This window comes from Balaenoptera acutorostrata, chromosome 1, assembly GCF_949987535.1.
Source record: "Balaenoptera acutorostrata chromosome 1, mBalAcu1.1, whole genome shotgun sequence".
Classification (NCBI taxonomy): domain Eukaryota; kingdom Metazoa; phylum Chordata; class Mammalia; order Artiodactyla; family Balaenopteridae; genus Balaenoptera; species Balaenoptera acutorostrata.
The window spans coordinates 135,310,258-135,336,548 of NC_080064.1; the positions used below are offsets into that span (position 1 = coordinate 135,310,258).

Genomic DNA, 26,291 nt, shown 5'->3' on the forward strand with positions numbered 1-26,291 from the left:
TCGGTCATCCTTCTGGGTAGCTGTTTGCTGAGTGCCTCTGGTTTCTGTGTGCAGGGACCTTCCAGATCTATCTTCCCTCATCCTTCCTTGCCACTTTGGGAGTGCTGCCATCTCAGGGAATCTGTCTGCTGATCGAGATTGCTCATACCCACTGCTCTCTGGAGACCTGCTGGGGAAGTGGGAGCCCAGGTTCACTCCCTCTGGGACTCACCCACCTCCCTGTTCCTCAATCCTCTTGTCCTCGATGGGTTTACACTTTCAGAAACACGGATCCTAAAGGCCTTGTGGCAAGGAAGAATGGAGCCTGCTACCTGCTTGATGGGAGGAAGAAAAATGGGAGGATATGTAGGGAGAAAACATAAGCCAACACCTCAAAAATTACCTTTTCTCATTACCTTAGTAATAATAACTACTTGGTGTTTTATATACAGACATTGACCCTCCCCAAAACCTTCATCCGTCTGCTGTAACACAGTCTGGTGGGGTATTGACCTGGACACCCCCCTCTGCTCAGATCGATGGCTATATTCTGACCTACCAATTCCCAGATGGCACTGTCAAGGTACTGGATGCTCTTTGTCTTTTCTCTTCTGCCCCTGCCCAGCCTCCCTATGAAGCAACTCACTTGGGCCAACCAGCTGGATAGTTGGTCCCATGGCAACCTGCTGATGAACGCGTTGATCCTTATTGATCACCATCTATGTGCAAGGGACAATGCTAAACTTGGTCATTTGTGAACAATTTATGTGTGGGCTCATTTTTTAAAAAATAAATTTATTTATTTATTTATTTATTTATTTATTTATTTATTTATGGCTGCGTTGGGTCTTTGTTGCTGTGCATGGGCTTTTCTCTAGTTGTGGCAAGTGGGGGCTACTCTTTGTTGCGGTGCACGGGCTTCTCATTGCAGTGTCTTCTCTTGTTGTGGAGCACGGGCTCTAGGTGCGCGGTCTTCAGTAGTTGTGGCTTGCAGGCTCTAGAGCGCAGGCTCAGTAGTTGTGGCGCATGGGCTTAGTCGCTCCGCGGCATGTAGGATCTTCGTGAACCAGGGCTCGAACCCGCATTGGCAGGTGGATTCTGAACCACTGCGCCACCAGGGAAGTCCCGTGTGGTCTCATTTTATAGGACTAAGCTTTGTGCCTGCTCCTTCCTAGCTGACCATCACATATCTGCTGGCCACACAATCTGCTCCATGTTATTTTGTTTAATGTCTGTCTTCCCCAGTAAATGTTAGCACCCTGAGGACAGGGAATTTTTGTCTGTTTTGACTATCCTTGTATCTAAAGTGCTTGGAACTTAGCACATGGTTGGTGTTCAATAAATATTTATTGAATGAATTGATTAACCCTTATTTCAAGAATTATACCTCCCATCTGGAATCTGAAGGCCAGCACATTTTCATAACTTGTCCAAGTGGAAAGTTATTATTCTCTCTCCTTCACAAGGAAAAAAGAAGGGAGGAAGGAGAAAAGCAAGGGCCCTTTGATTTATTCATTATCTCAGTTAATGCTTCTGACAGTCCTGCCAGGAAAGTTCACCCTATGTTTATAGAGGGAGTAAGACAGTTTCAGAAGAAAGGTTATTGAAAAACCAACCATCTCCCTGCCTCACAGATAACCATAGCCCACTTCACCTTCCCCATTAATTTCTCAGCCTGGTGTTGCCAGCCTGTTGCTTCCAGTGGTGGCTGAGGTTGGTGCCCCAGCATGTATTTGGGGGGCAGAGGTCACCAGGACACCTAGCGGGTGCTCCCCCAGTGGCAGTGCCAGGTGCTGGTTCCCAGCTAGAGCTCCCAGAAGTGCTGAATCTCCATGGCACAGCCCTTCAGAGAAGCAGCTGGAACCTACTTGGATTCTGGGTTGCCAATGAGCCCTCAAAGAGACAAAACTCTACCCTCCCAGGGAGCTTCTGTCATCAGCACCAGGCAATGCTGTTGACACCTAGGGTGTTGGGGGTGATAAAGGAATGTCTACTGTCTCCTTTGTTTGGTAGGAGGTGCAGCTTGGAAGAGGGGACCAGAGGTTTGAGTTGCAAGGCCTTGAGCAGGGTGTCACCCTCCCTGTCTCCTTGGTTGCCTTTAAGGGTGATCGCCGGAGCAGGAGTGTATCCACCACCCTTTCCACAGGTAACGTGAGCTCGTGCACTCTGAATAAGAATGCAGTGGAGGACAAGCATTGGAGAGGCCAGAAGAGGTGTCCAAGGAAGAGCAAGTGGCTACACGATTCTGGATTTCTCTAGACAGGGGGAAATGGAAGTGGGTCATGAGTTCAAAAGAAATCCATCCCATGGTAGAGAGATGAAGGAGGGGAGTGAAATAGAGTGTTATTTGGTGAGAGGGGAGTTGGGTCGGAGGAGGAGGAAATGATGTGAACTTGACCTTATTTCTAATACATTTGGAGGGTTTGATGAGAGCAGAATGAGTGAGAAAGAAAAGATGTGAGTGAAGAGTTGGAAGAAGCAAAGTAGTAGGAGGTTCCAAAATAATTTCTAAACATAATAATGTTAAAATAGGGGACAAGCCCCACTCCCCTCCTCCCTTGCCCTTCTCCTAACGACACTGTCCCTCTGCTTGGCTCCCAGTTGGTGCCCGTTTTCCACACCCTTCGGACTGCAGTCAAGTTCAGCAGAATAGCAACGTCGCCAGTGGTCTCTACACCATCTACCTGCACGGGGATGCCAGTCGGCCCCTGCAGGTGTACTGTGACATGGACACGGATGGAGGCGGCTGGATCGTGAGTCACACAGAGCCCTGGGCAGTGTCTCGTTTCTCGGGCCAGGAAGCTCTATTTCTTCTTCATACATGGGAGGGAGGAGCTTTGGTGGCTTGCCGCTGTTTTTAAAGAGATCCCACCCCACTGGAAGAATAGAGCCTGAAGTACTTCACTCCTGGGATAGAGCAGGCTTCGTAAACTAAGGCTGATGATTGGGAAGGCTTGTGGGTTTGTCACTGTCTACTAATGCCCTTTACACATGTGTTACCTACATTTTACTCTGTGCAAAGCACTCTCGTAAACATGACCCTCACACATAAGCTATAGAGTAAGTGAGAGAGATTATTGTTCATATTTTATAGATAGGTAAATTGAAGCCCAAAAGGAGAAGTGCCTTGGCTAAGTCATATGAGTTAATAACAAAGTTGGGACCAGATTTTAGGACTCCAGCCTCCTGGATCATTGGTCTTCCCAATGGGTCATCTCAGGCCATCCAAGATGGAAACACATGGCCTCTTTGCGGGCTCAGTCCTCTGAATTGGAGCCGTTGTCCAAGTTCTGTATCCTGGCTCCACAGTACAGAAGCAAGGCCTTTGGAACTTTGATACGAAAGGCTAAAACCTGAGAGAAGGAAACTTGGCAATGTTCTGACTGTCTCTCTCCTGTGTGGAGGTTTTACTCTCTGTGGGCCATTAAACCACATGGTACCTTCTTTGATTACATCTGCCTGATCCAATTATATGATGGCTGCTTTTGAGAGTTTCAATCTGATCTTTCCATCTCCCCCGCCCCCTTCTTCCTGTACCCGAAGAGAGAGAGGCTCTCGCTGCTCCAAACCAGCCTGCAGTCTTACCCACTGTGCTTCCACCACTCACTGTGGGGAGGAGAAAGCATGATCTCACAGAGCTCCAACTATGTTCATTTACACATTCGCTCAGGGGCCTGCAAAACCAAAGACACTTGAGCAGCCACGGATAAAATGATACCATCTAATAAGCAGCAAAGAAGAAAACTTACTATCCACACAGCTGCATCTGATGGCTGAAAGACAGTAATGGGATTGGGTGGGGGAAGTTCCTGATTGATTTATAAAAATAATGGAACAGAATGTAACATGGGAGGCCTTCCACCTGACCAGACTCACAAGGCTGTACCTGCTGCTTCTCATCAGCACCATTGTAATTCTAAGCATTCTGTCCCTTCAGGCTTGAAGCCAGTTCCCTGCCTTTGTGCCCACAGATGCCCATTGGTAGGATGTTTGTACTGTCCAGTGTGACCTTTTTGAAAGCCAGCCTCGCACAGGGCAGGAGATGTGTGTTTAGGACAACCTTTCGAAAGAGACCTGCTAGCATGTCTGCCTGGGAGTACCCATGATTTTCCCACAAATATTTATTGAGTGCGTACTATGTGTCAAGTACTGTTTTACATACTCAAGAACCAGCAGTGACCCAAACAGACAAAAATCCCTGACCTCAAGGATCTTGCCTTCTACATCTTGCCCATGCAAGTGACCTTTACCGGAACACAAACGTCAGTTCCAGAAATAACAAAATCACTCTGGGTTCTAACCAATGCCAGTCCCCCACCCCCTCCCAAGTCTTGTTTTCTCACCCAGACTCCTGAAGATAATACATGAACTGAAATTCTATAGGGTTCTCCTCAAAGCTACCACACTCCAGAAAATATATGGAGTCCTGAAAACTTCTCTACCAAATCTTTTACTGATGGTTTCCATGTTTTGGGGGGTTCAGGAGTCTGCTGTCATTGAAAGATGATCATCATATGAATACATTACTCTTATAAATTGAGCTTCTCAAATCCCTTTAAGGAGATTCTTCTCCATCCCAGGCAGCAGAAACCCAGTTTGATTAACAGGCCAGGACTCTGCCGTGAGGTAACTGAGGCTATGGGTGGGAGGCTGGAATGAAGACCATCAGGGAACACTTAAGCGTCTCAAATATTTCCATCTTTGTTTTCCATCTTGCAAGTCCTAAGGACTACATGAGAGGCTCTTTCCACAGGCATTTAAATGAGATTTTCATTTTTTCCTCTTGGTTTAGTCATTCAGGACTGTGAGTAAGTTCTAGAGTGCAGTGAAGCTCTGTTGTGTAGAACCAGACAGAAAGAGATTTTTTTTCTCCTTTGAGACTTACTCGCTAAGGGGCTTTTGTTACCCCAGATAGTTCATTGCAAGGTATTTTCACCTCATAGAAGGGAATAGACTAGATTCTGATTGACTCAGTTAAGGCTGACTGATCAAGATGTACAAATGATCCCCTGGGTCAGTTCATTTGGAATCTGATGTCATAAAATGCAAGCTAACATTTATTGAGATATAATAATCACTTATTATATCTGTATGTGCCAGACTCTGGCCTCTATACTTTATGATTTATCATGATTGATGACCTTGCTGAAGCCTTGATTTAAGAGAATGGCAAATGGGCTATTAATATTCTTGATCTAATAGTTTAGAGAAGTGAGGCTTGTCAAGGTTAACTAACTTGCCCAAGGACACCGCTAGTAAGTAGAGAGCTGGGTCTAAATAGTGACGCCAAGAGCATCAGAACCATTTTTTTGGAGTTTCCCTAGCCAAGCTGAAGCATTAGTAAAACAAACAAAGAAAAAAACAAGTAAAATAATGCTTGGGCACTATGTTCATTGATTAGAGATAGAGGCCAAATGCCTTTGTAAAGCCTATGTCCTAGGAGGACAGGATCAGATTTGAGCCTGACCTTATAGTGTAACTAATTATATCAGTGGGAACGGAATTTGATGCACGGTGTGTGGAACCAAACATTGGTGCCCACATCTGCCCTAGGATTCCACTGTCGGTGATACAGGAGTAGTCCCAGGTGCCGTGCTAGGAAATTAACAGTTAGCTTCAGAATCTTACCACATGCTTTTTGAACAACAGGGTCCGTAGACCTGGTTTTCTCAGACTTTCTCATGGAAAAATGAGGAGGCAGTGTTTTATCTCTGCATCAGCCACTGAATAGTTAGCTGTGTGACTCTGGCTGTTTGCTTTTCTGAACTTTCATATCTGTAAAATGGCATTGTATATTCTTGCCCTGGACTCAGCCCTTAACAAATGCTCAACAAGTGATTGTTACACGAGTGAATAAATGAAAAAAGAAACGAAGGAAGCCGGAAAAGGAAGGGGACGTCTCTAAAAATCGGACACGTGAAAAGATGGGAAAGGGAACAGCAGTGTTAGTGCAGTGGGTCGTTGTTCGCCATGACCATCCCTAAGTTCTGCTCAGAGGCTCTGTATCCTTTTCACGCGTCCTGTCTCATGAGTCCTCCCAGCACCTCTGAGGTAGACACCTCCTTCCCGCTTCTAACCTGTTGGGCAACAAGCTGACTGAGGCTCAGGAATAGCAATGATGGACTTGCCAACCCCCTGCCAGGACTCCCACCCATCGCCGCCTTCGTTCAGTGCCTTCTGGGTCAGCAGACAGGGATTGGTGCTTCAGGAGCTGGCTGTGAGCTCCCAGTCGGAGCTCTGGGCATTGTTGTGGGCAAGCTGCTCTCTCCTCCCTCCCTGTCTCTTCCCAGAGAAAAGTGTCAAGAATGCTCAAGTATCAGGAGGTTTACCTCATCAGATTCAAGATAACGTGCTTGACTTCAAGGCACGTGGTGGTGTGAAGCATGGTGGAAAGGAGGGGGATTGGATTTTGTGCTGGGCGTCTGCTTTTGAATGAACACGAAGGAAAGTAGGCAGAGAGGAAGATGCCACTCCAGCCTTGGGGAGTTCCCGACTCATTTGTGACATCAGCTAGGATGGTGTCTAGCGTGGCTCTCAAGGCCAGGAGGACTTAGCATACATAGGTGTGTTTAGCTTTTAGGTACTTTTTAGGTTTACTTCATAGAAAAGAATCCAATGTACCCTGACTGGAACTGCCTCCCTTCCTCAGATCGAGGAAGTTTTGGAAAGAAAGCAACCTGTACTCTCATGAAACAGTCCCTCCTCTGTTTCCACGTCGTCCCTTCTCACTCTTCAGCCCGGTCCGGTTTGCCGTCCGCTCTTGTCGCTCACTAGCACAGCCTTTGCTCAAGTCACTGGCGATTCCATGTCACCAGATTCTGTGGACAGTTTGGACCTCATGCTCCCTGACTTCTCACCAGCATTTGACACTATTGGGCACACCTTTCTCCAGCGGCCTTTCTGATTCCACATTTGCCCAGTGGTCCTTCACATCACTAGTGGCTCCTCTTTCTCCTTAATGCACTTATCCTGCTGTGTGTGGCTTTTATATCTTGGGGTCTGCAAGGCTTCATTCTAGGCCACTTTCTCTTTTCAGTTCCTGTTTTCTTCCCGGGTGGTCTCATCCTTCCAGTGGCTTCATCTTCCTCTCTATGTCCTGGTGGCTTTCCATGTTCGTTAGGATGGGATGGGCTGTGCTGCAGTAGCAAACCAACCCCAAATTTCGATTACTTAACCCATAAAAGGTTTTTTCTCACGTGTGCAAAGTCACTTCTAAGCGGTGACTCAGGAATTCAGGCTGATTACAGCCTGCGGCCCTGCCCTGTCATCATGTGGCCTTCACCGTGGCACCGTGGCCCAGGGCAATGGAAGAGAGAGTGTGGAGACCCCCAGCCCATAAGCTGTGCTCCCACTTACAGGCCTGTGGTTGGAACAAGTCATATGGTTCCAGCGTAACTGCAAGAAAGGCTGAAAAAGAAAGTCTCCCTGTGTTCCGGGGGTGAGGAGAGTGAGAGGGGGCTTGCTGAGCACCCAGCACCGTCTCAGGTACACAGTCACCTCCTAAGTCCAGCCTGGCTCTCTCCTGAGAACTCCAGCCCTTATATTCAGTGGTTCCTATGGCATCTTCGTTCACCAGGATACCTCAGAAGTCACTCACACTTACCAGGTCCCCAGATGAGCTCTGCTGCACTCACGGAAGCTGTCCTCTGTCACAGCCCCTTTCCCAGTGATCGGCTGAGTGAATTCCCCTCAGCGCTGCGAGACCAAACCACGAGAGGCGGTCTCGACATCCTCCTGTCTCTCAGCTCCACTTCCAGCCGATCGCCACATCTGTCAGTTTTACCTTCTGTCCCCTCTGCCCGTCCTCAGGGCAGCCCCCGTCCACGGTGCTGCCCTCTGTCACTCAGCTGCGTCTGTTCAGGTGTGTCAGAGGGAAACGTCCATCTCCCTCTTCAGGTCTTCCAGAGGCGGAACACGGGGCAGCTGGATTTCTTCAAGCGCTGGCGGACCTACGTGGAAGGCTTCGGGGACCCCATGAGGGAGTTCTGGCTTGGTATGACCTTTGAGCATCCATAAAGGCTGAGGTGCAAAGGGGAGATTCCCCCCTGAAAAGCTGGTCAGGCAGCTTGAGGAAGCTCACCACGTTCAGGCAGAGCTCCAAGCGACAGGGACTCTCTGAGGAACCTGCCGACCAGGGCTTTGGTGTGGCTGTGTCGCTGGGAAGGTTCTCATGTGCTCTGGGCATGTGAGAGGGTGGGACTGTCACAGGTGGGTGGGCTTTGTGCTGCATCTAAGGCCCGCACGATCTGCCTGCAGCCTGAACTTTTCAGAAACCACAAGAGGAGAAAAATAGTTGATTGATCGGGACTCTGGGCTCTCACTGGGAGGTCCTACGAGTCCCTGAAACTCTGCTAGTAATGCCAGTCATTATGGCATTGTTTTTTCCCTTTTACGTCTGCTCTGTTCTGGAGCAGATGTTCGTAGAGAATGAAATAGCCAAAAGCATCAACTGGGAAATGAAGAATTAAAAAAATCATAATCTGGATACTCAGCGTCTGATAGAGTAGATGATGTTTGTGGTTTGCTTGGTACAAAAATCCCTTCGGTGACCTTAGAGTCAGTAGGCGATCTCCTCTCCCGCTTGGTGAGATAAGCAGATGATAGATAGAACAGCTTCTGCTTGAGAGAGAAGGAGTCAGTGGGGGCAGATTCATCCCACGGTTAACCCCTCCGCTCCCTCCCAGAGGATGTGGCTTCCACACTCAGAAGCATGACTGTGCCAAAGACATAATGGGATGAGAAAGTGAGCCCCCCAGAAGAGGTGGTGTAGGGAAGGCCCCCATTAGCAGAGGAGGTAAAGGCTAGGGCAGCTTTGCGGGCTGAAAGTCTCCGATGCCACTGGCGGGTGCTCACACACCGGTTGATTGGTTACCGGAATTCCATTCCTGATTCTTAGGACTCGACAAGCTACACAACCTCACCACAGGCACGCCCACCCGCTATGAGGTGAGAGTGGACTTACAGACTGCCAGCGAGTCTGCCTATGCCATATATGACTCCTTCCAAGTAGCCTCCAGCAAGGAGCGGTACAGGCTGACGGTTGGGAAATACAGAGGCACAGCAGGTAAGACAAAACGTGTCCTTCCTGCTGGGGTCTCCTGCTCTGTGTGTCTGAGGATTGGTCGGGCACCTGCCATGGGTCTCGGGGGGATAGAATATTGTTCTGTGAAGGTGAATTGTCCTCACTGACAAGTGAGGCCCCGCTCCCTGCAGGGGATTAAACAGAATCGTTGAAGCAGTCTTTGACTATCGTAAATTTGGAACTTCTGTACATTACACACTGATCCCCCACCAGTAAAATCCCTCCTCTTGTACTCCCCCAATTCGGGCTGTTGTACATTAGCTGATGCACCCACATTCTGAGAGATTTCGTGGTGTCTGCCCACCACTCATTCGGCTTCAGCAGTGTGACCGCCATTCTTGCATAACAGTATGTGTGCGTGTATTATTTAAATATTTTGCGGCACTTTGCCATAAGTAAAGACAGAAGAATGAAAGTGCTGATGCAAACAATAAGAAGTATAGGTCTCATTAACGCCACACAACTGTGACAACACAGAAATGAGCAGTTCACCTGAAAGTAGGGGAATGTTAGCTGCTCACTGGATTTAAGCCAGTTGATGGTGTGTTCAGTTATGAAGGAAAAGAACAAAATTAAGCTACGTGACAGAAATACTGGAATTATATCCCTGAGTATTTTCTTTAAGAGGCAAGGCGTGGTTATTGTTTTACTAGTATACTTTAAACCTGTATTTATGGTCTTTAAACCCTGACAAGTAAGTCTGGTGTTTGACTTAGCATGTTTTTGACTTTGGTGGAACTATGTAGGAATGTGTTACGAGCCAAATCGACTGACTGTGTAAGACGTGGTCTCTCCCCTTAGGCGCACACGTAAATAGATAAATAATAATGTAAGGCAACTTCTGCAAAGAGTCAAATAAGTGGTAAGGAGAATAAAGAACTACAGGAGTGTGGAGAGGTGGGTACATTGAGGACCGAAGGGATTGCCAGAAGCTCCCTGCGGGACAGTGGGCTGGAGTTGGGTCTGAAAGGCTAGAACTTTCAGATAGGAGGAAAGGGGGCGGGGGGCTCTCCAGGCCTGGGGGAGTCCAGGGGTGAGCAAACGCTGAGCAGACACAAGGAAATTGGGGTGTACCCTTGAAGCCTGCAGATGTTCTCAAAAGTGTCTACTTGAGAACCCCCTGATGGTGGAGGGCTGTGAACAGACACCCCTGAGTGTCCGGGGCCATGACTGGAAGTGGCCAACTACTGTTGCAAAATTTCTTTCAGGTCTTGTAATTTAATTTTTTAAAAAAATCACATGAATTTTGCACTTGCTCTTGTTTCTCAGTGCTTAGTGTGGAGCCTGGCACAGAGTAGGTGAGTTTGAAAGATGATCCTGCTAGTGTGACCTTTCTAGATAATCTTACGGGTGTTTTATATTGTAAAGAATAGAATCTGAGAATTCTATTCTTTACAATATAAAAGAATAGAATTCTTTTATATTGTGCTGTCCCTTCTTTCCTTGCTGGTCCTGGTCTCCATAGGCTGGAAAAAGGCTGGCAACCGTTTTACATTGTACAAAGTATAATATAAAACACGAGGGCTTCCCTGGTGGCACAGTGGTTAAGAATCTGCCTGCCAATGCAGGGGACACGGGTTCGAGCCCTGGTCTGGGAAGATCCCACATGCTGCAGAGCAACTAAGCCCGTGAGCCACAACTACTGAGCCTGCGCATCTGGAGCCTGTGCTCCACAACAAGAGAGACCGCGATAGTGAGAGGCCCGCGCACCGCGATGAAGAGTGGCCCCCGCTCGGCGCAACTAGAGAAAGCCCTCTCACAGAAACGAAGACCCAACACAGCCAAAAATAAAAATAAATTAATTAAAAATATATATATAAAACATGAAAGTCAGGCATAGAAAAAAGCCAGTTAAAATGCAATTGGGAAAAACAGGTGGACATTCAGATGATTATAAGCATATTAATTGAATGAGGGGGATTTAATTTAAAGATGCCCTCTTGTAGGACTAAGCACGCTGCCTCCCCTCCCCCTCCCCCAAGCTGTAGCTAAGATCAGGTCGCATTGGCTCTCCCAGCCAGTAGGTGGAAGGGGTGTGAATGTTACAATCTCCCTTAGACTTGTCAGTGAAATAAAGTAATCAATAGTTGATCTACATGTACAAAGTAGTGGGTCATGGGTCATGGGTCATGATGGCCCCTTGATGAGATTAAGAGGGAGTGTCACCTCCTAAGGAAGTCTGGTTAACCCAGATGCATGGTACACACTAAAGGGGAGGGAAGAGGCCCAAACGGGCAAAGAAAAATTTTATTTAAAAATTTTTCTTGTCTTGCCATAAAATATGAACTTTATTTCATTAGACCCCTCGGGCCTCCTCCTGCTGACATGGCAAATATCTGGTCATCCCTTTTTTTCCCAGTACCATTCAGTCTTGACCATCGTGATCAGTCAGCCTTCCTTTCTCAGGCTGAAGAATCCCAGTCTTCAGAGACTCCATTCATGGAACCTTCTGCAGACAAGATATGGGGTTGGGCTGTTTCCCTTTGGCCCCTGTGCCCACATCTCTCCCTGAAACCCACCGCCCTCATGGGACTTATGCTGGGGACCTCACTCAGGACTACCCTCCCAGGCTACCCAATCCCCTTCCCTCTATTACTCAAATGTACCTTTTCTGAGGCCTGTCTTAATCCAGTAAATGAACTGATGCTAATGAGAAAATGAGTGGAAAGGAGTCAACGTATTTGTGAATTACTGTGATTCTCCTCCCAGGGGACTCTGTTTGCATTTTAACCGTGATTAGGGTATAATTCCCATTCTAAGGTTGTTCAGGCCAACAGTGCTGGTCAGTGGAGGATGTGTTTTTTAATAGGAAGCCTTGAGAGACTTTGAACTCATGTAGCATTTAGACAACAGTCTAGTCTTCCCCTGTGTACTATCATTCTTATTTTTACATTTGGAATTACAGCGGCGGGGTTAGTGGAGTTTTAGCTTTCCTTATATGTGCTGATTGGTCCCCGAGGAGGATTTGGAAAGTTAGGAAGCTTCTGGGTACTCATGTCCTAGATGATGAGGTACGTTTTAGAGGGCATGGCATTCAAATAGAAAGTGAACATTCTGATATCTCCAGGCATGTGCCAGCTCTCCCCAGCTTTTAACCCTGTTATAGCTCTTTTTGGAACTAGAGGTGTACAGCTCTGGTGGGAAGGTGAGGTTTCAGACTCTTCCCCTACTCAGACTGTCCAGGTGGGCCCTCAACTTTTGCTTCCACTGAAGTCAAATCAGAAAGCCCATAATTCCTCCCCAAAGGTAACTCCAGCAAGGTAAGGCCATGTCAATTGACTTTCTGATTCTGAACCTTGGAGTGAGACAGGTAGGACAGTCTAAGAACTCTACCTTCAAGAGGCTGCTATTCATCCATTTGGAGATTATAATGAAAACATAAATAGCTAGACATTCGGGGTGGTGCAGAAGACCTTCTGTGGGCTAACCAGTCATTTGCAGCTGATTTCAAGTCCCACTTGCCGGAGACTCAGAGCTGCTCAATCAGGGATGGCCCACCCCCTGGGGGCACTTAGAAATGTGCTGGTAGACTGAGGAACTCTACCAGCATTCAGTGGGCTGGGGCCAGGGATGCCAAATACCCACAGTGAAGGATTGTTCCACCGCAAATGCCAGTGCCTTCCTAGCTTTGAAGTGGATTTTTAAGTACTGGCACTTAGAAAGAAAACATTGTTGAACACATGGACAAAAGAGAAAGCTAGCGATGGTACGAATCACTCTTTCATTGGCCAATTCCTGGTCCCAGGGTAGAAGATGTTTAAGATCCAGACATGTGGTCCTGTGTCTGTGTGTGACTTAAAGGGGAAATGATGTTAACAGCTTTTTCCGGTCTGAGATGGCTCAGCTGCCTGGGTCATCTTTCCTAGTACTAGAGGAGAAGAGTTGGCCCCAGAGTGATACTTTGATGAGATGGGTGCTGACCAGCTCAGCAGCCCCATCCTGGGCTTGGGTTCAGACCTCTTATGGGCCTGCCACCAACTCCTCCCACCCACCACCCGAGAAGAATGAGCTCCCACCCAAAGCCATTAGCCTAGAAGTGGGGCATGTATCTCTCATCAGTGTTTTCTCCTAAAACTCCAGCAGTGGGGAGGGAGTCTAGGAGTCTAACCATCTTTGGCTTTTCTACTTTATCTTTCTTGAGGAGATAAGCTTAATAAATCAGAATACTGTCTTGGCCAGGGCCTGATGACCAAAGAAAAATTAGTTTTTGATTTATGAGAACACTCACTATCTATACTCGGAACATAAGTGTGGCTTCAGTTTCTAGAAGGTAGAAAACCCATCTGCGGGGGAAAAAACTCTCACACGCAGGCCACAACCTGCTTCACCTTTCTTTATCCCAATGCCCAAGGTTAGATAACCACAAAGAGACCTTTAAGACATAGCCTGTGCACAGATTCTTAGAAAACAGCTCTGGGAACTTTATGTGCAGGTCAGGTAATTGTTGCTAAGGGAACCATTGTGTGGTATTTGGAGCTGTAGGGAACTGTCTGCAGGGAATCTGAGGAGAGGGGGAAATGTCTATGAATAGATGTGACAATTTGCCCTTCTTTGATTGGAGAGAATGAATGCGGGCAGAGGTTTTGCTGTGTCTTAGGTGAGGCGTGAAGGAGCCACTGTTTGATCTCCCAGATCAGAGGGTCAAACTGGGACCTTCCCTTTACACAATGTGTTGTCAACTGTGTATCTGTCCCCAGCCACCTGCAACTAAGTTCTTGAGAGCAAGGACCACTGTTTGTATTCCCAGAGCCTAGCATGGTGCTGGGCCATAGCAGGCATACCTGATGTTTTCTGAATGAATGAATGAGGTTTCAGGACAAAAGTTCTCAAGCTTTAGCTGGCATCAGAAGGGCTTGCTGTCATCTGAAGGGCTTGTTAAAGCACAGACTGCAGGGTATGACCGTGGAGTTTCTGGTTTTGTAGGTCTGGGGTGGACCTGGGACCGTGCATTTCTAACAAGTTCCAGGTGCTGCAGCTGCTGGCGGTCCAGGGTCCCCTTTGAGAACCATTGCTGTAGATGGTCAGAGACAGCTTGTCCTTGTTAGGCATAATCAAAGCCTGCTGTTGAAATAAGGAAGCTTCCTGTGAATCGGTGTCTCAGAAGGAACTCTGGGCTTGGAATCTCAGGTCGGAGATTTGAGTCCTGACTCTGCTGCTTCTGGACTGTGGGACCGTGACAAATTCCTAGAGTCTAACCTCTGTGAGTTTGTTTCCTTATGGGATTAAGAGCTGCCTGACCCACCCCTCAGGCTTATTGTGGGCATCAAATGAGAATGTATATGTGAAGGTGATGGGTAACTCAGAGATCAGATTAAATGGAAGTATTGTTATTGTAGGAACAGAACTTGATTAAGCTTGGGATTCATATGAGCCCTTATTGCCTTTTATGAGCTGAATTAAAAAGTAAACATAAAAGGATGACAAATGTGATGGGGGAAATAGTAGAATACAAGTAAAATAATTAAGGCAGATTTCTAGATAGGATTAACGAAACACTTAATTGTACCTATGTGCCCAGAAGGGCTCTAGAAGTTCAGGTGTGTGTGTTAAGAGGGTGTGTGGGAGGATTAATAAGGAGACTCTTCCTCAGGAGTGGGGTTGAGCTGGGCTTTGAGGAATGGTGAGGATTTGGAGTGATGAAGGGCAGAGAGAAACAGGTGAGCAGAGGCATGGAAGATGGATGTGTCCACTTCACACGTGGAGGGCGCCTGTGGGGATAGCGGGCTATGAGATTGTGCAGAGGGTACAGCCAAGTTACAGGCCTGAAAAGCCAGGAGGAGTAATTCACTCCATGTGGGAGGAAGTAGGCCTGAGATGATGAAAATGGACGCTTAAGCTTCAGAAGAGCTAGGAAGGCTGTTGTATTAACACAGGCCTGGAGAGAGATGAGAACAGCCCAGGGTGGCAGCCGTGGGTGCAGGGGTGTATGGGAGTGGTCTGCAGAAGGAAGGGCTTGATAATGGGGTACACAGGATTGTCAGATGTGGCTCGGGGGTACCCAGTCTGGGTGACTGGGAGGAGGCTCAAGCAGAGACAGGAGCACAGAAAGGGGGTTAGTTGTGTGAGGGTGGTCAGGTACCATGGGGAGTGTCGAGGAGTTTGGTTTTGGGTGTTTGGATATTTTACTGTGAGGCCTCTAAGTGAAAATGCTTTTAAAGCTATTGGAGAAACAGGCCTGAAGTTTGGGTGACAAGCCAGGAAAGAGAATCTGTTCATCCGTATCGTGTTCTCATCTTGGCGATTTTGAGAAAAGAGTGGCTCCTTGTGGCCTAACGGACTGGATCCCTGGTGTTTTCATGCCTGGAGGATTTCCTGCCCCCAGTCCTCTTTCAGGTCAGAGTTTGATCACGCCCTCAGGGGTGAAACTTGGGCTCTCCCCTCTCATCTCTTCTCTCCTGCAGGGGACGCTCTTAGTTACCACAATGGATGGAAGTTTACAACCTTTGACAGAGACCATGATATCGCCCTCAGCAACTGTGCCCTGACGCATCATGGCGGCTGGTGGTACAAGAACTGCCACTTGGCCAACCCTAATGGCAGATACGGGGAGACCAAGCATAGTGAGGTAGGTGACAGGTGAACATCATTTTTGTCCCAGGCTTTTCCCAGATTGTGTTCCTAGAGTGACACCCTCCAGACTGGTTTGGCTGACCCTCTCCTTCTGATGCCAGCAGTCAGGGCAGTAAGGCTTCTTCTCCAGGCTCCATGACCTGGAGGTCAAGGCCCTCCCTGCCCATCTGCGGCAGCCCCTCCCCACTCTACATTCCCACCAATGCTGCACCCTTACTCAGTGCAGGGAGGTACTCAGGCTGCCCACTGCTTAATAGAGATGATATGGGTCCCACACCATCTCACTTTACAAGTTCACACACGGCCACTGTCTTGGTCAGCTCAAGCTGCTGTAACAAAATAATATAGCCGGCATGGCTTAGACAACAGACATTTATTTCTCATGGTTCTGGAGGCTGGGAAGTCCAAGATCAAGTTCCCAGCAGATTCAGTTCCTGATGAGAGCTCTTTCTGGCTTGTGGATGGCCACCTTTTCACAGCGTCCTCACATAGTGGAGAGAGAGAGAGAGAGCGCTCTGGTCTGTCCTTCTCTTCTTATAAGGACACTGATCCCACCGTGGTTGACCTACCCTCATGACGTCATCTAACCCTAATTACCTCCCAAAGGCACCATCTCCAAATACCATCATGTTGTGGGTCAGGGCTTCAACATATGCAATTTGGCGGGGGAGGGGCACAAACATTTTATCCATAACAGACACTTCAGAATTCTTTCTAGTCGTTCATCTAGTTAAACCAGAGCTATTTTTCTCAGTCCTTTGATCATGGGGAAAACAAAGTTTTCTGACTTATGTCAGACCCACCCTTGGATCCACTTCATCCAGAGCCACCCAAAGTCTGCCCAGAGAGTTGTGCTAAATCGGTTTCTCCACTTCAGGAGTGTGCACACAGGGCCAAGAGTTGGCGAGGGCTCCTCACCCCTCCCTTGCTCTGCAACTTTCCAATCAGTGATTTCTTGCATCCTCTTGCCCTGTGAACGTCATCTAGATTCCTCCCCAGCTTCCAGGCATCTCCTGCCTGCTCCCTCACAGCTTCTTAAAAATTGCATCTTTGTTCCTACTCATCATTAATCCACCCCCTCCATGAACTCTCCCCTTCCTGGGTTTCTCATTTCCCATCCTGGGTCTTGATCCTAGCCTTCAGGAAGCCACCTCTCCCCAGAACTCATACATATTGTACCAATATGACTGTAAATATGAGTACATCTAAAGTCCAGGTACATTTTGATTGCTTTGGTCCTAACCAGGCAGCAGGGACTCCCAGTCCTTATGTAATTTTTCAAAGGGAAGAAGAAATTTGTCCCCAGGGGAGCCGTGGAGGGTGTGCCCATGAATCATGGTGGCAGCATGTGGGCTGACTCACCGAAGCCTGTGATCAGAGATCAAATATTTGAAATGAGCAGCCAGCATGCCCTAAACCATCCCCATATTTGCTAATAAAAGACATTCATCTGGTTAATGTGCTTTTCACAGTCTGCAAGGCATTTAGCTTCTTGTTTATTATTTACCTCACAAATTAAAATACATAAAATTGGTCACTTGGGCTCTTTATTGGCCAGCTTGCAAGGTTATTAAGTGAATTAAATATTATTGTGCTCACCAGTCAAAAGTCGTAAAATGAAATTTAGTTTTCAGCAGGCTATTTATTATCCCAGAACTAATATCTAAACAGTCTAAATTGAAAATGATTTTCCACAATTGGCCAATTAATATGTTTACTGTTGCCTTTAATTTTTTGTAAAGGAAAAGAGTGAAGCAAAGATAATTTAGTCATTGCTGGCCAGGTTGACCCCGTGTTACCTTTGTTGCTCCTCTGGCCTCGCCCGCCTCCTGGGCTCACACCCCCCATCCTCCAACCGCAGGGGGCTTCCAAATTGTCAGCCTGTCTAACCTCAGCTGCCCAGCAGAGGGAGCACACTTCTAGATTCCTGTCTCACTTCCTTTATATATACCCCAGTCTCTCCCCTAAGCAGAGACAGAGTAGTTTCCCTGGCAAAGAAACATTCTTTGGTACCATAATCCACCCCACCCTCTCCCAGGTGCCTCTTCTTGATGTTGGCTTATTTATTTGTTTTATTTAGTTAGTTATTTAATTTGTTTACTTATTTATTTAATGTAGGGGGTGAACTGGGAGCCATGGAAAGGACATGAATTCTCCATTCCTTTTGTGGAGTTGAAGATCCGCCCTCATGGCTACAGCGGGGAGCGTGTCCTGGGCAGAAAGAAGCGAACACTGGGAGAAAATTCGAGAACATTCTGACGGCCCATTCGTGCACTTATCGCACAAGAGGAGACCAGCCCGGGGTTGGGGCCTGTGTAAGCATGGGGTGGGGTGGGTACTGATGACTGGCTGATGGAAGTTTGAGGGGTGCTCACAGCCCCTGGCTTCTGAGATGGCTGGATAACCTGCAGGACAAAGCCTGTCACCAAGCTTCCAACCATATAGCTCACTTCCTTGTCACCTGCATTTTGCCCACCTGTATTGTGGGCCTGAAAATCAACACAAAAATAGCTGCACAATGTGTATGGGAGAGACAGCCCTGGAACTGCAAGGTTTTCTGCTCTATCTTCAGTGACAAATATACGGGATTAGGGCAAAAAAAAAAAAAAAAAGGGATAAAGAATCACCTATAGTACTTCTTCAATTGGAAATCTCTGGAAATTGGTATATATATTCAGGGCTCTGCTAATACAAATCTTCTGTCTAAAAAGAAACACCAAAGAGGGGTTTGACGACAAGAGGCTGAGGTATCCTGAAACTTACCTTCCATTACCACTGGAAAATTGGTAAAATCTTTTCTGGGGAAAAAGGCATAAATCTTCCCCTTTTAAAAAAAATTGCTGATGTTATGAGGAAGAATAAAGGGAACCAAAAGGGACCAAGAGGGATTTGAATTTTGCTGTGTTCTGACCAGTATCCAGCATGCTGGAAACCCCAGCTTCCATGTCACTGCTATTTTTAAGTGCCCCCTTTCCAGCCATCTGCATTATCACTCTTGTAGATCTGCATATGTTGTGAATAAATTCTCACTTATTTCAACTTCAAATAATTTGACTCTCTTGGTAATTGGTTCCTCCCAAAGACCCTTGTCTGTGACTCCCTTTCGTACTGTCAAGTCCTGAGCCTCCTTCCTCTCTCCCTCCTGCCCCTGCCCTCCCCCTCCCCCACTCCGCTCTGTCGGACCCCTGAGTTTCCTGAAAGTGCTCAGCACCAGAGGCTTATTGTTTGAGTGGACACTTGGCAAGGTCAGATCCTTTTGGCTTATTTTCCTGTCACTTTGGAAGGTTTTTCTGTGGCAAAGTCAGTGACCATTGAAGAAACTTAATTTCCTATTCGAGAAAAAAATAAATAAATAAATAAACCACTTGATTAAAAAACATTTGCCTTGTGTTGTTTTCCCCACATAAGTACACTTGAATTCTAAATTTAACCTAAGTGCAAGCAAAGGTACAATCTGTGCATTATAATGGAGTTTGGTTGGCCATGGCCTCTGACTGGTGTGATAGCAAATAATGGTATTTGGAACCGGGAGAAGTGGGTGAGTGGGGAGGAAGACGAGTGCCCTAAAAGCTGCGGTCCTCCTCGAGGATGCTGGAGTCGTTTATTGCCTCGGGTTCTCCAGGTTTTACCCTCTGGCCGAATGCCAAGCCATACTTCCGAAACAGTGTTTGTCAACCTTTAAAATTTTCAGCATCCCCTTGACTCCCTATACACATGCACTGACCAATGCCCTGGAAACTTCTCGGTCTGATAAAGTGTGGTCTGGATGAAGTACAGTGTCAGTGTTGGGGCTAATGGTTAAAAAGCGTGCTTGCACCTCTCTCATCGATTCAAGGAGAATTTAAGTGTCTGCCTGCTTATCAGGCAGTGTTCTGGGCACTGGGGAGCCAGCGGTGAGCTCACAGAGGTAAGCAAGCCAGACGCGGTCCTTGCACTACTGGATTATGTGTGCTGTCATTCATCCACTTATTAACTCATTCATTCAGCAAATAATTGATTAAGCCCTATTCTGTGCTGGGTTCTACGCTAAGCCCTGCTGCTATAGAAGTGAACCAAAGACAAGATTCCTGCCCTTGTGCTTATATTCTACTGGTGGAGACTGACAATAAAAAACAGATACACGTACAATTCCCAGAAGTGATGAGTGCCATGGAAGAAACTTATAGTAGGATTAAGAGATGGAGGGGGAGATTGGTGGCAGAAGTGGGGGACTCCACGGGCCTCTCTGAGGAGTAGATATGTGCAGAGGCTGGCCAGATGTCTTTAGTTTGATCCAGCTTCCTCAGGGCTGGAGCCTGAGCTAATTTCCTTGTCCGTTTTAAAGCTCCCTTTGCACAGCTTCTCAGTTCCGAGGCCTCTGGTCTCCCGTTTGCACACAGAGTTCTCACCTTGGTGACCCAGGAGCCCTGTGCTCATCCCAGTGGGTGCAGCCTTTTTAGAAAAGAAAAGCCTCCTTTGCAAAGCGGATCAAACCCCGGAAGGATTCGGAGCGGGGGGTGGGGTTGGGCGCATCGTGGGTGGTGCTTCCCAAATTTAACTGCGCTTGTCACGTGTGCCTGGTGGAGCAGGATTGCTGGGCCGCAGCCCTTCTGACTCAGCAGCTCCGGGCCAGGGCTGCTGCGGGATGGGTGGCCGCTCTCTGAGTAGCTCTGGTGGCGCAGGGGGCACCCTCTGATGGCCTGTTTGCTCGGGAGGCGTCTGTGATGGTGGCAGCAGCACAGCCCCGTCCGTGTTCACCAACCCTGGTGTTTTCCCACCGCTGGCCAAGAAGAGGGCTTGTGGGAAACTGGAGTTGTTTCTTGCATTCTTTTGCCTGTAGGGTCCTTGCTGCCCTGAAGGGACAGGACAGAGAAAACCTTAGTTGACCCTTCAAGGATTCCGCTGGGGCAAAGAAGAAAGTGCGGGAGGTGGGAAGTTCATTTTCAAAGGATGTTTGTCTGACTGAGGAGAACATTCCAGACCTCAATCTCTGTGCCTAACCTCATTTTAACATGACCGGCTCTGGCAACTCCTTCTCTGGTAGCTGAATATAGGCCCCAGAATAGATTTCTGGATAGACCTGCTTTTTCAAGGGTCAGACACATTTCTTAGAGCCAGGTTATGAGCCATCAGGGTTTTGAAGCTTAAGGGACAATTCCTACCGGTTAGGACAAACCAAAGAAAACAAAAGCTGTCATAGAAGGGACAGGTGGCACAGCCAGGCACTGGGGTAAAAGCGAGGACAGAAGTATCACAAGCAGTTGACAAAGTCTCCGAGCCGTTGCCTGTTCCATGCAAGATACTAGCAAAGCCTCGATGAGCAGAACGCAGCCCCTGCTCGCAGTGTGGTGGGGACGGCCACGGGGACAGACCACGACAGTGGGCACTGCGACGGCGAGAATGCTGTGAGCAGAGCGGAGTGCCGTTGAAAGCACTGTGGGTGTGGTGTCAGCATTACGTCCGGAAGGAGGAATCTGCGTTTGCCAGGGGAGAAGCGAGAGGCCTGGGGGAGGCAGGGCATCTTGGGATGAGGACACTTGATGGCAAAGATGAGAAAGGGTGGCGTGTGGTGTGTTTGAGGGAGGAAGATGGTTTCTAGGGGGTTGAGGAGTGGCTGGCGGGGAGCCTTGCTGGAGAGATGGGCAGGGACTGGTCTCGGCCACACAAGCACTGTGGTCTCAGGTTGCACTGTTCAGCACAATCAGCTGGAGCTGTTACCAGCCGGATCCTACTTCACCTCCAGAGACGCTGCTTCAGTGGGTCTCAGCTGAGTCCTGTGCCTCTGAGTTTTTTTAAGGCTCCAGGGGCTTCTAACGTGCAACTGGGGCTGAGAACCATGGCTAAGATGCAAAAGGGGGGCAGTGGAGAACACTCAGGGGTGTTGAAACCTTGGAGTGACACTTGTAGTGAGGCTTGTATTTTGGAAACATCAGTCTGGTGACAGCATAGAGAATAGGGGGAGGCATGGAGGGCAGTTTTGGGGAAAGAGTGGAGATTCACAGACAAGTTAAGGGTTATTGCAATAGGCAATAGGTACTGACTTCCTTGGCCTGAGGCAGAAATTGTGGGAAAGGGAAGAAGAGCATAGATTAAATAATATTTCGGAGGAAGGATTAACGGGATTTGAGGGGGGTGGGTGGTAAAGGGAGGGGAGGGGTCCTTTCATGGCAGAGTTTAGAGCTGGTTGTTCTTGGCAATAGCTTCCTCTGGGAAAAGGGTCCCAACTTTCATGTTTGTCACATGATGTCAAGAGTTCTACTTTTGGGAGTTCCCTGGTGGTCCCGTGTTTAGGCCTCTGCGCTTTCACTGCTGAGGGCTTGGGTTCAATCCCTGGTTGATCCCCCCCTTAAGCCCTGCGGCCAAAAAAAAAAAAAAAAAAAAGGAATTCTACTTTTTAACTTGGAATTCTCAGGGATTCAAGGATCCTTAAAGCTAGGAAATGCTGAAGGGAGAAAGAAAAAAAAAATGACCCAAGGAACTGTGATCAAAGGGATGACGTGAAAGAAAAGGACCAGGTGTGGTGCGTGAAGAGAGACAGGCTGTGGATAGAATGGAGTGTCAATAGGGGTACAGCATGGCAGTGGAAAAACAATTATAAATAATGAAATGCTCTCGGCGAAACGTAGTCACTTACTGGAGGAAGTCTTCCGCTAAAAGAATTTCCAAGTCGTTCCCTTAAGCCCTTCCCCAGGGCGGTGGAGAGGATCGGGGAAGGTGTTTCTGTCAGTAAAGAGCGCGGATCAATCAATAACGTTTGAGGGCAGCCTCCCAGCGCAGCGGGGCGCGCTGTACGCGGCCGGGCCAGCAGATGGCAGTGTGGTCCTGCCGGGAGCCTCTAGCCTCAGCGCCACTTTCCTCTCCTCCAGACAGGGAAGTTCTGGGGGTCTTCACGTTCCTTCCTTCCTGGGTAGAATGACCTGGAGAGTCAGCCTGTGGGGTACGACTCAGTATCCAGCCAGTGCTTGGTGGTTGCGCAGGCAGTGCTGCTGCACAAAACAGGTAACCGGGAAACACTTTGAAGAGGCTGCCTCGTCAGACGGGGACTCTGTCCCGCGACCTGGTCCACTGGGCTGGTGGTCCGGCAAGGGGAGGGGGGGGCACCCCTGGAAGGGGTTTTAGGCAGTTCCTAAAGTGCAAATGAATCCACTTCCAAAGTCCTTCTGTTGGTTGGATGTTGCTACGGGGGAAATGGGTTGAGTTCCGACGCCAATGGTATAGAAAGAAGTTAGGTTCTCAGGTTAGCCCAGAAAAGCCTGTTCATTCTATAATGCGGATAAATTGCCGTGCACTTATAATGACAGAAATAGAGAACAAAGGTATTGTAGTATTGCAATTTAAGTAAAAGAACGGTGGGATGAAACCAGTTCTTTATTTTGGCAAGTGAAGAAAATTAGGTTTGATTAGAGAAGGATAGGAGGCAGATACAGCTGTCTGTGTTCTCGGCTGGTCTCAGCCTATCAATACCCAATGTTTTGGTTGGACTGGCCCTTGAGTTCTTATTATAATTGTAAGATACCCTTCAGCAATAGCCGTCAGGAACCTTTGAAAAATAAAGGTTTATTACTTGCAAGACCTGGAAATTACACCGCACACAGGAGGCCACATTGTGAGGTTGTGTGTGGGAGGGAGAGAGAGAGAAAATGAGCTCAAGAGAGAGAGAGCACGCCTAGGGTTCTCCTTTTATTGGAGTCTGCAGCGGGGGCCTAGGATTTCGAGGGCTCACTCTTCACTGGTGAATTTAAAACATAGGAGCGGGAATTTCAAGTGCAGGAAGAGCAGAAAAAAAATCAAGGGGCCCAAATGGTTCGTTATTGAAATCGACCAGGATCTCTAAAACAAAGGAGCCGCAGTGTGGGAGGTGGCCTGGGTCCTTGTCCAGCTGTGTGGCTGGCAGTGTGTTTATCCTGCACAGTGGCCTTTGAAGTGGGTGCCTCTTTGAAATGGACGCCTCTGCAATCAAAGCTGAAGTCAGGAACTGTCGGGGCTCATGCTACAGGGTGGAACATCTGAAGGAGACAGTTGGGTGTCTGAAGGCTTGTGGGCAGAGCCCGTCACGGTATTCTATAAGTTTCTGACCCAAAAGAGGTTCTCCTGCAAGTTAACAGTCTCTGAGGAGCCCAGATCAGCAGAGTGGCCTGGACCATGATGCCCTGTGTGCACAAGGGGCACTAGGACAGGAGTCTGAAGACTTTGGTCTTCAGGGTTCCAGGTGTGCGTGAGTTGCTTACCTTTCTGGGCCTCACTTTCTTCCTTTCTAAAATGGGGATGACGTCAGTCCTTGATTTACTCACTGCGTCAGTTGCTGCAAGAGTCAAATGAGGTATTGAAAGTGCCCATAATTATGAGGTAGAAGCACTCTGGAATGGTAAGATAGAGGCCTTGCATCTTTAGTCTCCATAACTTCACTCAGAGCTTTTGGATTTTTTTTTTTCCTTGATAGGGGTGTATCCCTAGCTAGCTCTAAGGTATATTTGCTATGAATAACCACCAATAGGATTATTATGGCTCACAGAAGAAAGAGAAAGGGCAGAGTGAGAAAGAAAGGTTTGTAAAGGTAAAGGAGAAGCTTTACATTTCGAAAGGGGTTTCCTTGGGGATGATATGAATTGAGGTGTTAGCAGTAAAAGACGAACAGATGAAGCATGGGGGTACACAAACCTTCCACGGCAGCATTTCCCAGACGGTGTTCCTTGGAACCCTTGCTCCTCCAGAGGTGCTAAAAGAAGATGTTACGTGGTAAAATAAGCTTGGGAAAGCTGAGTTCAGCAGAGTTACACCATTTCCTTATTCCAGTACCCATTAGAACCTTTAATGTGATACCTGCATTGCACATTCCAAGGAGGAGTGGGAAAGTCATGGTACACAGTGCTTTACAAACTTATTTGACGATGGAATGCTTTTGGTTTCTGAATATCTAGGTAATATCAATATTTGTCAAGGTATGGTTCAGAGACCACTGTCATTTACCTAGAGTTCTTGTTAGAAGAGCAGCTTGTTTGGTCTCGTCCAAGATGTAATAAATCCAGCAGAAGGGCAGAGAGGGACTGGGTCTCTGCACTTGTGAGAAACACCCAGTGATTCTCTTTCTTTTTTTCCCCTAATCAATGCATTTTTTTAGCATATAGTATGCACCAGGCTCCACGCTAGGAACTGGAGATACAGCGCTGAATAAGACAGTTACAATTCTGGCCTCATAATGGCTAATTCTAATGCAGGTGAGAATGGGCTAGAGTGCTGGGAACACAGGAACATGGTTACCATACAGTCTGATCTTGTTGTGACGGAAAACTTGTGTAGTTAGGGAAGCTTTCCTAGGCAGTGATGTAAAATCTGGAATACTTCACCAGAAATATGTTTTAACAGCAACTAAGACTTAGGGTTATGAAAATCCCTTATCTAGCAAATGAGCGTGGCATCGTTGACCCTGACAGGTTTGTGACTATCACATAAAACCCAGTGAGTCTTTAGCACATTCAGTTTGAGGACCTGTGACGTAGCTGGATTGATGTTCTAAGGCAAACACTGTTGTAAGGTGAAAAAGATGTTGACTCAAACTCTCTCCTGAGCTGGCGACCAGGAGGCGCTGTCACCCTAGGGTGGCTTGAGGTGAGGCGGGATAGCTACTTAAGAAGTTCACCTGTCACATACTGTAAATTGGGAGCCCTTAATTCAAAGAGTATTAATAATACTGTGGAGAGTGCAGTGTGTGGTGAAATTAAGGAACGTATTACATCAATGGGAGTAGAAGATGTACATTATTTTCAGTCCCTATCTCATTTGGCCTGTCTGCACCATCTGACTCTACAGACTCTGGCTTTCTTCTTGAAAGTTTCTTCTCCTTTGACTTCGAGGACACAACTCTCTCATGATCTTCCTTCTGTCCTTAATAATAATGAACATTTACTGAGCACTTATAGTAAGCCAGGCCCTGTGCTAAATGCTTGTATGCATTATCTCATTTAATCCTCTCATCCCTGTGAGATAGGTACTGTCATTAATTCTGCATGGAGATTAAGTCCTGGGCCTAAATTACACAACAGAGGGAGTTGGAGTTAGCCTCAGAGTCTGGACAACCCCAGTCCTAGCCTCCCACACTTACAGTGGTCCTAACCAGGCTGCACTTTCAGGTTGTATGCAGATGCAAATGGTGCCCTCCTTTCCCAGTTGCCTCCTCTGCAGCTCTCTTCTGGGGGACAGCTTCTGAATGACCCCCCCCCCCCCCCCGTCTCCCCACAGCCTGCCCTAACTCCAGCTTTGAAACTTCCCTCTTAGGAAGCAGTGACCATACCGTACTATAATGGTCTCTTTGCTTGTCTGTTCCCACAGCCAGGCTGTGAGCCCCTCCAGATGACTTTATATTGCTGCCACCTGATGTGCTTGGCACATACTAGAATCAAAAATGTTAAAGGGGGGGGCTTCCCTGGTGGCGCAGTGGTTGGGAGTCTGCCTGTTAGTGCAGGGGACACGGGTTCGAGCCCTGGTCTGGGAAGATCCCGCATGCTGTGGAGCGACTGGGCCCGTGAGCCACAACTACTGAGCCTGCGCGTCTGGAGCCTGTGCTCCGCAACAAGAGAGGCCACGATAGTGAGAGGCCCACGCACCGTGATGAAGAGTGGCCCCTGCTTGCCGCAACTAGAGAAAGCCCTCGCACAGAAACGAAGACCCAACACAGCCAAAAATA

At 47.8% G+C, this 26,291-nt stretch overlaps 1 protein-coding gene across 1 annotated transcript in view; it reads left to right on the forward strand.

Moving 5' to 3' along the window:
• TNN (tenascin N) overlaps positions 1-17,890 on the forward strand; it is a 52,097-nt gene extending 34,207 nt beyond the window's left edge. The window contains exons 11-17 of the mRNA XM_057530403.1: positions 432-562; positions 1,993-2,125; positions 2,581-2,732; positions 7,876-7,972; positions 8,876-9,043; positions 15,463-15,626; positions 17,750-17,890. Of these exons, the coding sequence (XP_057386386.1) occupies positions 432-562; positions 1,993-2,125; positions 2,581-2,732; positions 7,876-7,972; positions 8,876-9,043; positions 15,463-15,626; positions 17,750-17,890 (986 nt within the window). The remainder of the gene's footprint in view (positions 1-431; positions 563-1,992; positions 2,126-2,580; positions 2,733-7,875; positions 7,973-8,875; positions 9,044-15,462; positions 15,627-17,749) is intronic.
• The last annotated feature ends 8,401 nt before the right edge of the window (positions 17,891-26,291 follow it).